The sequence below is a fragment of the Polistes dominula genome, unplaced genomic scaffold (assembly GCF_049000335.1).
Source record: "Polistes dominula isolate Pdom_NZ unplaced genomic scaffold, Pdom_raw_medaka contig_37, whole genome shotgun sequence".
Taxonomy (NCBI): Eukaryota; Metazoa; Arthropoda; class Insecta; order Hymenoptera; family Vespidae; genus Polistes; species Polistes dominula.
In genome coordinates, this window is record NW_028301169.1 from 3,399,541 (window position 1) to 3,414,026 (window position 14,486).

Here is a 14,486-nt window from a genome sequence, read left to right on the forward strand (position 1 = left end):
GCACCCACAATTCATTCGATGATAATTCATATCAGATTACAATGGATCTATGAGGAGAATGTATATATATATATATATATATGTGTGTGTGTGTATGTGTGTGTTTACGTGTATGTACACGCACGTTTATGTACGTTTATGCGTATCTATATGAGAAAGAGAAGGATAGGAATTAAGAGAGAGTGTGAGACAGTGTGTATGTGATAAAATATGTGTGTGGGAGAGTAGAATTACGAGTGAGTTGTAATCCGTCGTGCAATAAAGCAAATATGTCTCCGTCCGATCTCGTTACGTCAACATCCTCGTGTATCTGCCATTTTCTCGTTACTCGGATACCTAGACTCGGCCATCCGACTAATTCGAGAGGAAAAAAAAAAGAAAAAAAAAAGAATGAGAATTCATTTTACCATCACATGTTTTTTTTTTTTTTTTATATTTTCTAAACTGAAACGAGTTTTCGGTCAGTCAGTCAGTTAAAAAGATTCTACAACGATGTTCGTTGTTTCTAAACATTTTTTTTTGTTCTCTTCATAATTAAACATTGCATTCTAATTAGTTTTTAATTAACTTGTACTACTTCATTTATGTATGAATGAAATTTTTGTGGGTTAAATTGTTGCAAATAATTTTGTTTCTTTTTTGTAATAAAAAATATTAAAATATCTTTTGTGTTTTTTTTTTGTTTTAATCTCATTAGGAAAAAGAAAATAAACTGTATAAAGGTGTATATAAAAAAAAAAATTCAAATCAAACTTATACTACGTGTTAACGAGATCGAATAGGTAAAAAAATTGGTGTATATACAATTTGATTTGTTTTATATTATTCATTATTGTGTTTTAAAATGATAACGTATTGCGAAATGATTTTTATTTTAATCGAAATTAATTCCACGTATCCAAAATTCAATTTATCGAATTAAATAAGATGATTACAATAATTAAAAATCTGTTTCAATCGAAGGAAAAAAGTTTATTATTTAGAAAAATTCCAATTAAAAGTTAATAAATAAATCAATGAGATAATATAGACAATTTTTTTTTTGAGAAGAAAATAAAGTTGTTGTTTTTAAAGTTTTGAAAAATGTTCGAGAAAGATAGAACACAACTTTGTCAAAGTAATACCATCATTCTTGAAGATAATTAATTAACTTGGTTGAATAGTTTACGATTTAGTCTGATACAAATTTAATGAATACAGAGAGAGAGAGAGAGAGAGAGAGATAGGTAATATAAATTTGTAATAATAACAAATTCTCTGTTACTGTAGACCATTGTTTTTACCGTAAGCGTGAAATTCTAGCTGCCGTCGGTCACAATTTTGATTTGCGGTTTTCGTTCGGGACATATACGTCTATAGATATATAGAATATAAATGTGTGTATGTGTGTGTATGAGTATGTATAATATACACGTACATACATACATATATGTATATACGTGAACGTGGATTTCTGCGTTAGCAGAAAACGGGATTTTGGAATATCATGGCAGCTTATGACGTAAAGTCGATATAACGTCGCTGAAAATTAATGAGCCGATCATATGTATCCCAGCATTCACCTGGTACGTACTATGTAAAGTAATTAATGACTATGTATTTATGAGCCTTTGAGTTAGGGCTTCGAACGAGACTTTTGGGTTTTATCAAAGAATTTTTCATCTCGATTGTTACCACCTCCACCCTTCCCCTTTTTTAATTTTCTTTTTTCGTTGATTTTCAACAACATTCGAATTGATTTTTTTTCGCTTTTTCTTTTTTTATTTCATTATCATTTCACAACAAAAAGTTAAATAGAACAAAAATATGTTCCATTGATTTAAAGGATTACAATAATTTTATAAAATTAGATTTAAATAATATATATTATAATAAGTTTGATTGTGGAAATAATACACACGTAAAAATATATGTGCCATTGATTGAAAATTTTATTTCAAATATTAATATTGAATAAAATCGAATTTTTTCTTATATTTTAAATAATAAATGTCTTGAATAATTAGACTCAACCATCGAAAATGAAAATAATAATTGTTAGCTTGGTAAAATTATTTGTTATAAAGCAAATAAACGCGATACTCATATTGTCGTAATAACATGTATATTTAAATATAGTTATATATAAAATTAAAAAAGAAAACGTTTCGCTAGTGTTTTAATAATAACACGAATTGTATCTTTCGAAACAGGATTTTAAATGGAAATTAATTAAACAGACAAAAATGACGAACACGCGAAATGTTAAATATTTTCTCGAAAACGTTATTAAATGATACTAAGCTTGGAAACAACGATGTAAAAGTCTCTCAAAGGAATGTAGAAAATGTCGTCGAGGGTGAAAACATCCGAAGCGAATATGTGCTCTTCTCCCAAGTAGGAAGGGAGGAAAGGTGGGTGGGAGAGGGTGGTAGCTGGCAGGGGCAGGGGGATAGTTGAAAAATATTCCAACTCGGGCAGCGGCAAATTTCAAAGTTACACGCGCGTGACGATGTCAACTGAAAGAATTTTATTTCGATTTCGAATCGTCTCACGAAGATATTTGTTTTAGGTCGTTAAAAAATAAGAAACCAAAAAAAAGAAATAAGGGAAGAAGGAAAAAAAAACGAAAAAAAAAAACTACAATGAGTTTGAAATTAAATCGAAAAAGTTAATATTTCTAATGATACGATTATTTTTATCAAATATTATTATATTTATATTATATTAATATAAATATTAGATATATAGATATTATATAGATAATATAAAATTATATTGATATTATATTTATCAATTTTTTTTTTAATTATTTTTATTATTATATTTATCAACGTTTTCGAATTGATCGTACGGTAAATACGTTAGATTGAAATTGAAATTGAAACAATTTTATTACTTAAAATGATCCACACAAGAGCCTCGTGAAAGAGCCTCGTAATAGAGCCTCGTTTACAAACAAGACACGCTTAACGCGAAACACCCAACATTAGACGCTTAACATGAAACGCATAACGCGAAACGTGAAACGCGTATACCAGTACTACTTAGTATACTATTATACTAAGTACTAGTAGTACTAGTATACAAAATATAGTAATACTAGTATACTAAGTACTAGTAGTACTAGTATACAAAATATAGTAATACTAGTATACTAAGTACTAGTAGTACTAGTATACAAAATATAGTAATACTAGTATACTAAGTACTAGTAGTACTAGTATACAAAATATAGTAATACTAGTATACTAAGTAGTACTCGTAGTACTGCTAGTATAAGTACTACTAACTTAGTATAGAATAAGTATAGTATAACGTATAGTATAAGTACTAGTATAATAGTACCAAGTAGTAATAGTACTTAATATACTTTGTATAGACATTATATTTCTAATATATAAACTATGGTTTCTTAGGAAAGGAAGCTTTTCTTTAACGAACGTATAATGTTTTATTATACCATCTATTAGGTACGATCACGTGTTTTATTTCTCATTTTAAATTCTCTCATTTTTCCCTAATCATAGCTTTTCGATTAGGCCAGAAGACTTTATTTTTTATATATCTGTTTAACAATATAAAAAATCCCTCAAACTAGAAAAAAAGTGTGAAATTAAGCAGAAAAACACGATAACTAAGTTTCCTGAGTTCAACGGAACGTGTTCGTGCATTTCGTGCACGCCAGAAGGCGTTATTAAATGTGCAGAATAATATCTCTAATGCGGATAATAACGCGTCACTGTTAGGATTAGTAAAAACGATCATCGTAAGTCATTAAATAGCTTTCGATCAATATATTTCTTTCTTAATCCTTTCTACTCATACTAGACAAGCATAATTTCAATAGATCACTTTTGTAACATTATTTTTTATTTTCTATTCGGATGATTCGCAATACGATATTGTGAATTGTGATTCAAGTGTCTTTAGACCGAACAGTGTCATGAAAATCTGCAGAAAGAAAATATTAGAGAAGTTTCAAAGAGTTCGACGGAACGCGTTCGTGCATTTCGTGCACGCAGAGAGGTGTTTAGTTACCATACATATTTTAGTTACCATAATCGCGCTCAGGGACGGGAACAATGGTGGGATTTGGTATTTGTGGCAATGAACTTTCGAGTTCCTTATGCCAGTTAATAATAATATTAATATTAATAATAATAATAATAATAATAATAATAATAATAATAATAATAATAATAATCAACTGATCTCATTTCTTCAAATTGAGAACTTGCTTACTGTGTAATATGTTATGTATTATATGTTAATAAAACGTACAATATATTTTCGAATGTGGTAGCAATATTATAATAATAATATTATGATAATAATATTATAACAAATAAACCCTACAATTATACTACACCTGATATTCTTCATTCTCTCGAAAGTTAGTTTTTTGAAGGTTTCACTTCTAACACGTGTGATCTGCACACATGTTGTTTTTTTATTCTTTTGCAATAAAATTAGACCGCTAATAACATTTTATAAATATATTTTAAGATAGAGCTGTCTTGCAATGCGGAAACAAGGACCTCATCGCATACGCAACGATATATTGTCGTCGGCACTTTTCGCAACTGATTTTTATGACGATATATCGTCGCGCGGCACTAAAAGGGTTAAGTTAAACTATCGTTCGTGTCAATCATTCATTCAATCACGTAGATGACTAATAATAATTTTAATTAAAAATAATAAAAATCTTTTTGAATAAAAACAAAATTTGTGAAATAGAGAGAAAATTAAATTGATGATTTATTCGAACACACACACACATACACACTGTTAAGCAATACGGGCTTATTCGTAGCTTTCTTCTGCCAATATGTACGCATGCTAGGTAAAACCCTACAGTGATAAACACACAGAAACATAGAAAGAGAGAGAGAGAGAGAGAGAGAGAGAGAGAGTAAAAGAGAATAGGAGAGTTCGTACAAGCTTGAACGAACGAATGAACGAACGAACGCACACGCAACCGAGTAAAAGCCACGAAAACGCGGTAACGGAAACGCGGTGGTGGTGTACTTTCCGACGTGGTTAAACGAACGTTTCGTTCGTTATATACGTGCGTTACACGCGTTGCCGCTTAGATATACATTTTCTGCATTTGGCTTTGCGAAAACTAACATATATCGCTAAAACATAATAATAATAATAATAATAATAATAAAAATAATAATAATAATAATAATAATAATAATAGTAATAATAATAATAGAGAAATCATTATTACAACTTACCTATTTTCTATGATGATCAAATTTCTCTATCATATTCATGAAAACAAAATTAATTGCTAAATTTGTGATTTTTATTCATTTTTAATATATGTAATTTGTAATTTATCGTTTATGAGAACGTACATTAATTGCCAAGGTATAATAATTATTATTAGAATTTACCTATTTTCTAAAATGATCAAATTTCTCTATCATATTCGTGAAAATAAAATAAATTGCTAAATTTGTGATTTTTATTCATTTTTAATATATGTAATTTGTAATTTATCGTTTATGAGAACGTACATTAATTGCCAAGGTATAATAATTATTATTAGAATTTACCTATTTTCTAAAATGATCAAATTTCTCTATCATATTCGTGAAAATAAAATAAATTGCTAAATTTGTGATTTTTATTCATTTATAATTTATGTAATTTGTAATTTAGGGTTTGTAAGAACGAACATTAATTGCCGAAATATAATAATTATTATTACAATTTACCTATCTTTTATAATGATCAAATTATATCATCATCTATTATCTCCATTAAAAAAAATTAAAAATTGCAAAATTTTTAATTAAGTATCTGTGAAAATGAACATAGATTATCGAAGTATAATAATAGAGAAATCATTATTACAATTTTAATAAAAAATTATAAAATTCGTAATTTTGTTAATTCATATTTTATGTAATTTGTAATTTATCAAACATCTATCCTGGAAACATAATAATAGAGAAATCATTATTACAATTCACCTATTTACTACTAGGACCAAATTCTCTATCATTTCCATTAAAAAAAAATAAAAAATTACATAATTTGTAATATAGGATTCGTGAGAACCAACATAGATTGCCGTAGCATAATAATAGAGAAATGATTACAATTCACCTATTTACTATAATGATCAAATTCCCCTATCATTTCCATAAAAAAAAAATAAAAGAATTACAGAATTTGCAATTTAACATTTATGATAATGAACATAGATATAATCAAAGTATAATAATAATCATAATTACAATTTACCTATACTCTACAAACATCACTTCTAAATATATTATAGTCTTCATTTCATACATCGTCGATAAAGTAGAAATCATTTTGTTTTTGTTTAAAAGTTCCTCGATGTAATAAATTGCGCTTTAACGAGCATACGTGTAATAATATTAAATAATTTACATGAAAGAACTTTTGAAAAATATCTTATCGGTAAGTGGCACTCAAAAAACCTACAAAGTGTTTCTTATCTCTTAAGTCCACTGTACTTACCAACATTTGCATAAATAATTACAAAGAACAAACTTATAAATATTATCGTGACTATACAATGAATAATAAAAAAAAGAACTAAAAATGCATAATAAAATGCTCAAGAACGGATACTTTTAACGGATCGATCCAACATGCATTTTTGTCTCACCTATATTTGTTCCTTTTACTTTTATTATTCTCACACTTGAAAAATAAAAAGTCATGTAACATACACATACATACTTAAGTAGTCACGTTGTAGAAAAGAGCCGAGAGTCTTTACCACACGTTAGGAAAAGAGAGTAAACGTCAGAGTCACGAAGTAAACGTACTAAATGTAATGCCATTGGCTGTTGCATAGCTTGCATTCATTTACATACGTGTGGTCTGTGTTAGGGAAGTTAGAGTACCGTTTTACCTACACACACATACATATATATATATATATATATATATATTGGTACGAAAACAGAGAGAATACACATTCTCTTTAAATAAAGAATATAGGCAATAGCAAAAGAGAAGAAATAGGAAGATAACAAAAGAAAAGGGAATTCAGATGTATGTACATGTGTATGTATATGTGAGATGAGTCTTTAAGGGAGGTCACTTCGCGTGACCTCTTTACGCGTCATCACCAGTACACCTCTTTGTTTTCTAGTGTTCTAGATCGTTTACCAAACTACCATAGAATTTCACTCGCTATTATCGAAACTGCTTTAGGATTTCTATTTCTCTCTCATATCACACATACACATACAAAGATATTCACTCCTCTCTCTCTCTCTCTCTCTCTCTCTCTCTCTCTCTCTCTCTCTCTGTTGTATAAACGATGACGATTTCGATGTTATGCGATTCGATATACGATATCCAGATCGAAACATTGGAAATTTTGGGAAATACGTCGAATTCCGATCATACCGAGCAAATCATCCCCCTCAGTTTCACCCCCCCGTAAACCCTTAACGTAGTCGTAGGTCGACCCCTCCCTTCCCCTCACTTGTACTTACTACTTGCCACCGTAGGCACCATCAGAGAGGAACACTACAGAGAAAATCGATAATCGGTAGTGTTTAGCGGCCGTTGAACCGAATACTCTATACTAACCTCTTGAGAAATTTCAATGTAATCGAGTTCAATATCTATCACCGACGCGTTCGGCTAATTTGCGTATATATTGAGGGGTTTAAGCGTAATAAAGTGGGAAAGGTGCAGGCACCACCAACGTCGTACTTTAAGATCGCCTTACTAGATCACGAGTGAAATTTAAAATTATAATTTTAACCTTCGTAGAGAGAAAACGTTAACGCGCTCGTTGCCGTTAGAGTTTCCTGTAACATTATCTGTCACTCTTAATATCGATTATTATTATTAGCAACGATGATTAATATTTTCTATTAAATAACTTTATAGTGCGGTATTATACTTTTTTTCTTCTTTTTTCTTTTTTATTTATTTATTTTTTTTATTTACCTCATTCGCCCTAAACCAAACCCCCCATCTCACTACCGTCAAATTTATCGAAGTTCGTTAATAATATTATTTTCTATCGAAAATCGGATGACATGTTTCTCTATGGTTATTGCATTACAGTTACTTTAATTATAACTGTGTAGTATAATATATTGAAACAACGTTGAGAACTGTGTGTACATATAAAATAACTATGGTATCGCTCATTTACTTGTGATAACGAACTGAAATTTAATAAAAAATCAAGAGACAATTATTAATTATTAATTACACGATTCTCTCACTCGCATAACATACATATATACATATATACGTAAATGTATACGTATATGAATGCATAAATGCATAAATGCATAAAATGAATACGTTTATATATTGGCAATATTTCGACAAAAATTGTATATTTTCCAAGGATATTTAATAAAATTTGTTCCTTTTACATAAATAAGCTTTAACGTAAATTCAATTAGTAAACGAACCGTCGCTATATATTTCATTTATTTTTTCTTTTTTTTTTTTATTTTTTTTTATGTTCTTCTTCTTTTTTTTGTACTATCTTTTCATTAATTTTTCAATTTTCCTCATTTGGAAGAAAATGTTATTACTATCGTGCCTTACAAACGACCAACGTCGAGTCTCTACTTCAAACGAGTTTATAATGGAAACGACTAACGTTTTTATTAAATATCTACGAAAGAGAAAGCTCTTTTCTATAATGGTAGAGTAGTATACTATAACTATCGGACCCAGTAAGAGAGGTTCCTTTCGACTAGAGAAGACTGTTGACCCGTTAACGTCAAACTCTGCTTTATAGAACCTGTAACTTTTCTATTTACCTACTCTCCACGGACGATAGACACCGTCTACTTTTATACTGCTTACAACGATATAAGAAATTCAATAAAAATCTTCAATGATTTTTCAATGATATCAAATTGAAAGAAAAATCTTTATTGGAAATTTTGTATATACAATTTTCTATTTTATATATATTATTTTCCAAAATATTTCATTGCAAAGAACAAAATATTAAAGAATAAATATTTCATTTCTTATAAAATTATATTACATATACAATTATTATTATATACAAATATTAATGGATACTTGTGAAAAAAATTATTTCGTTAATAAATATTAGTAATTTATTAACCGAATATTTTATATTAATATATAAATAATTACAATAATTATTATATATATTAATAGGTTTTTTGGAAAATAATTTCTTCGATAAAGTATATTTCTTTGCTTATAAAATTATCTTATATATACAATAATTATTATATATATTATTAGGGTTTTTGGAAAATAATTTCTGTAATAAAAAGTATTTCTTTTTTTATAAAATTGTATTATATATACAATAACTATTACATATTATATATTATTGATATCTTTGAAAAAAAAATAATTTCGTTAATAAATATTTCTTTTTTTCTAATAAAATTTATATTTTATATAAAATTATTGTTCAATATAACATAAATTATATCTACAAAGATTTCTATTAATCACGCTTATTAATATAATCTTTTACTTTTACTTTAAACCACAAAATTATTATAGATCATAACAAGATAATTTTTAGGTATGATTTAAAACTTTCGTATTAACAAAAAATTGTATGTTTCAGGTGACAAAATGGACGCGGAAGCAGCCCTACTCGAAAACTCGCCGACATTGTCAACGATATCATCGGATTTGACAGAAGCGACATATTCTGTACCGGGTTCGCCCTATTCAACAGAATCTCCGATCATCGTGACATCGTCATATAGAAAGACACATGCCGATGACGAAACGACAGTTAAACCGACACCAAGGTTTTCACAGGCAACTAGGAAGCCTAATTTTCGGATACGACCGCCCTACCTCATGATATGCATCAGTATCATAGAGGTATTGTAACTTAAACGTTTATTCTTCGACTATTCGACTTGACATTTATAACAACTTCTTTTTTTTTTTAATTTACAAAGAAAATAATACATCTAAAAAGATCCAAAACCTAAAAAAAACTTTTCAACCCTCTTCGTGGTAAGCTCAAAACTTCTCGAGCTCTCCTCGTGGACTAGGATTAAAGCTTTTTAACCTAACCGCGTGTATATTTTTTTCTATAATTTCTTTTTCATAAATTATATTATACAAAATTATACTTTTTCCATCTGAAAAGAAAACTGATATATAAAAGTGCGTATTAAACTTGATTCTTCGTTTCTTGGTAACGGTTGACTAATATTAGGTTTTACTACTTGCACAGTGTATCGTCCTTATGAATATTTACTGTTATGTAGAATTAAGAAAAGAAAAAAGAAAATATCGGTATCCTGTCAACTTTTTGCTATTCTTCTTGTTAGTTAACATAATTGTAATTATTCCAATTGAAAAAAAAAAATAATAATAATAATGAATAAAAATATTTTAAAATATCGGTATTCTGTAATAACTTTGCGTCGTGATTTCGTTCATTGATATTCAGATCGATATTATTATTATTACGATGACATTTTTTTAAATTAACATCTAAACTCTTTCTTTTCTCGTGTCAGCATAAAACAAATTATTCCAACGTGGTCGCACACTAGTCCCAAAAATAAAAACCAAAAAAAAAGATTCACGTTGCCGGTGAAGGGTTAAATTTACGATTTAAAATTTATACGATGTTATGAAAGAGATTTAAAAAAAAAAAAAAAAAAAATATACTCGGGAATACAAGAGAGATAAATTTTATGATACAAAAGGAAGAGATAATATCTTTGATAAGCAAAAATAAAATAAAGAGGAGAAGAAAAGGGGAAATACAGTAAGGGAGAGAAAGAGAGAGAGAGAGAGAGAGAAAAAGATTATAAAAGAAGCTTTGGACGTTTGAAAACCGCCCATTCACGAGAAACTATTGGAAAAGAAAGTTGCAAAGAGCTTAGACGGCGAATCCTCGTGGTTCAAAACGTGTATATATAGTAGTGGTGCCTAGGTAGAACGGATTCATGGCTTGAAGACTTTACATGGTTTGACTTTGGTCCTCATGCGAGAAAGACGTTTAACGAGAAAACGTCGCGCGTTAACTCGGATAAGAAGTTTACATCTTTTTCATCGTTAATGAAAGCCGTCGCGTTAAAGCGAATGAAGAACTTGTGCATTTCTTTCTCTCTTTCTCTTCTCTTCTCTTCTCTTCTTCGTAGTTAACGAAACTTGTCGCGTTAAATAAAGTAAGAAGTTCGTGTTTCTCAGTTAAAACCTTTTCTTCTCATTTTCTTCTTTTTCTTTTTATTCTTTTTGTTTTCTTTCTTTCTTTACCTTTCATTTTTTTTTTTTTAATTTTATTTTTTTTTGCACGAAATACAAAGACAAATTAAATTTAAATCGTTCAAACTCGAATCTTTCGTCTTGAACGAATTTAAAATTCTTCGTTAGTTTTATAATTTACCTTAACTTTTTTTCTTCTTCTTTTTTTTATTTGTTGTCTTTTTTTTTTTAATCTTTCCGTTAAATTAAATCATTTTATCGTAATATAATATATCGTATATTTTTCTCCAACAATTTTAGACATTCATTTTTATTAAGATTTTTCTTTCTTTTTGTTTTTTTTAATTAACATCAAATTATTTTATATTAATGTTCAACGTTACACTCGTTTATGTTAAAATATTATTTTACATTTCTAATTATAATATATCTATATATCTTCTATATTTGATTTTTATTTTATTACTAACTACGTCTTGTATATTAATTTAAAACATACAATTTTCTCTATCTTTTTTTCTTTTTCAAATCAACTGTTAAAACGTTTCTTATATGAAAAAAAAAGAAAAAAAAAAGAAAGGAAAATGAAATAAAAGCGAGGAAAGGGAATCGTAGCAATGTTATTAGCTAGGTCAACGCTTCTTGTGAATGAAAGAAAGAAAAAAATATAAAAAAATATATCAAGAAAGAAAGAGAAAGAACAAAAAGAAATTACACAAATATTCCTATACAAATAATACATGTACACAAAAAAGGTAGAGTCAAAGAACAAAAAGAAAAAAGGAGAAGAAAATCTTTTCTTATTATACGTCCCAGAAATATCTTTGATGTGGTACGTAAAAAAAAGAAACGAAACGAGAGAGAGAAAGAAAGAAAAAAGGTGGAAAGTCAGTGAGTGTGGGTTGGTAGAAAGGTGGAAAGGCGAAAGATTCAAATAAGTGCGATAAAAAATGTCAGAGGTGAGAGGAGTGGAGAGAAGGGAAGAGGAGAGTTGCTACTCTTGTGGTCTTTTGGCACGATAATAATATTCTGGAAGGAAAGAGGAGACTCGTCTTATACTTGGCTGCTTCTTCTGCATCTTTTCTCTCCCACACTATCCTCCCACGCTCTCTTACACACTCTATTTTACTCTTTCCCTCTTTTTCGAAGACTCTACGATATAAGCCTTGAATGCACGAGGGATGAAATGCAAGGAACTTAGAACAACGAAGTTAAATGCACTTTTAAGTCTCTGAGTAGAACCTATCTCTCTGTCTCTCTCTCATATACACTCTTTCTCTTTTTTTCATTCCCAACACTCTTTCTCTGATACTTTCACCGCATCCACTTGCAGCATCCACCTTTTATAACACAGAAAAGAAGTTTCACTCATGTAATAAAAATGCTACGACGTTATCAGACATATATATACATATATATATTTAAAAAAAAACCCTTATTTTTTTCACGATCGATCTTTAAAGATACCCATACACGTGTTCTACATTTCTCTTTATCCATATCTTTATCTTTTCTATATATCATCTATCTTAATTTGTCTATCGAATCATATGTCTGAATACAATCTCATAAATAACATCTCTTATTTGGTTTTTTTATATTTTTTTGTTAAGTTTATTTTTATTTCAATACGTCAGGATTTACCGAAGGATTCATATTAAAGAATATTTTATTTTATTTTTTTCATAAATCATAAACGAAACAATCCATATGCATTTTTTGTTTTCTCTTCACTCTTTCTCTCCTTGTATTTTTTTGTCTTTAAATTTTATCAGATATCAGTCATTCATACCTTGGAGTCACTTTTAGCTGAGCAACGATCAGTTTACTTATCGAAGGATACCCCACATACACACCCACGAATCTAAGAACCATCTCGTCGCAACCACTCGAGTTCGTGAAAACGTTCAGTGAGTGAAATGAAATGCGATAAGGATATTCCCTGTGGGAATTAAAGGCATCGATAACGAGTAATGCGAAAGTTTCTTTTTATATAAATACATCGAGTAATCTTATCATCATATTTTTTACTCTTATACAAAAAACATCTCAGCAATATTTTAAATATATTAAATTCTAACGTAATTTAATTTAATTTTTAAATTTAAAAAATTCATTTTTCATCGATCGAGTAATAAAATTACATCAACGAAATATATTTTGATAATCAAATTCATTATATTAAATTTTCTTATCAATGTTTGATTATTATCAAAATTAATTTATGAAATGAGGGACGGGTTTTTTTCTTAATTTCATTTTTTTTTGTCCACGTTTTATCTTTCTTATTTTTATTTTTTTCTTGAATAAAAATATTTCAACAAACAATTATTACCTTTCCATCCTAGTTTTTACATCGATTCGCATACATATGTAAAATACGAAACAACGATTTAAAGATTCGTAAAATGTTCATGGAATCGAGAGTCCATTTAATTTCGCGGTTGTGAGTTTACGCGTTACCTACTATTCTAGAAGTGACTTTTCGACTCCGTTGTCGTCGCCATTTCAAGCTCTTAGGATGATTATTATCGTTACAGCACAGCACGCTATACCTACATGCTGCTCGTTCTTTCCAACCCTTGATATTTTTACTCGCTCCTTTACCACCACCTTCCCATTTCATCTTGTTGCGCCTTTAGAAACGCATTTACCGTTTTATACGCCACTTACGTCTGTAATTTCGCGGTTAAAGCATTATTTCGCTAAATTCGCACTTGGGATATCATCCTGCTCTTATATGCTGGTGGTTATGATGCATCATGCACATCAACCCTTCTTTTTATCGTTTTAATGAATTTCCCTTTTTCTTCTTATTTCGAAATTTATTCCTTTTTTTCTTTTTCTTTTCTTTTTTCTTCTTAACATTGAGACAAAAAGAAAATCTTCTTCTTAAAAATTACGTCAACAAGTAAAAAGTTTAATTACTTAAGGTAAAAGCTTTTTTTATAATGCGTTAATTAAATAAAAATATTATATTTACTTCATTTTTTCTGTGATGGGAAAAGATTTGAAGTAGTACGATAAATTTCCGACAGAGAGCGACAGTAGAAGTCGATAAGTTGCGCTGTAGCTACTGCGCATGTCATGTGGTAGGGATGCGCGATCACGATCGATATGATCCACTGTAGATCAATATTTACGATTAGTATGCGTCAAACATTTGAGAAAAAAAGGTAATTTATTGTTCGTAATTATTAATAATAATAATTAATAATTTTTTTATACACGAACTACTAATTTTAATCTCTCATTTTTAATAATGTAGTTTATCATACGATATATTAATATTATAA

At 28.8% G+C, this 14,486-nt stretch overlaps 1 protein-coding gene across 1 annotated transcript in view; it reads left to right on the forward strand.

Moving 5' to 3' along the window:
* rho-6 (serine protease rhomboid 6) overlaps positions 1-14,486 on the forward strand; it is a 151,159-nt gene that overhangs the window by 128,643 nt on the left and 8,030 nt on the right. Inside the window, exon 2 of the mRNA XM_015327613.2 lies at positions 9,581-9,846. Within this exon, the coding sequence (XP_015183099.1) occupies positions 9,589-9,846 (258 nt within the window). The 5' untranslated portion in view covers positions 9,581-9,588. The remainder of the gene's footprint in view (positions 1-9,580; positions 9,847-14,486) is intronic.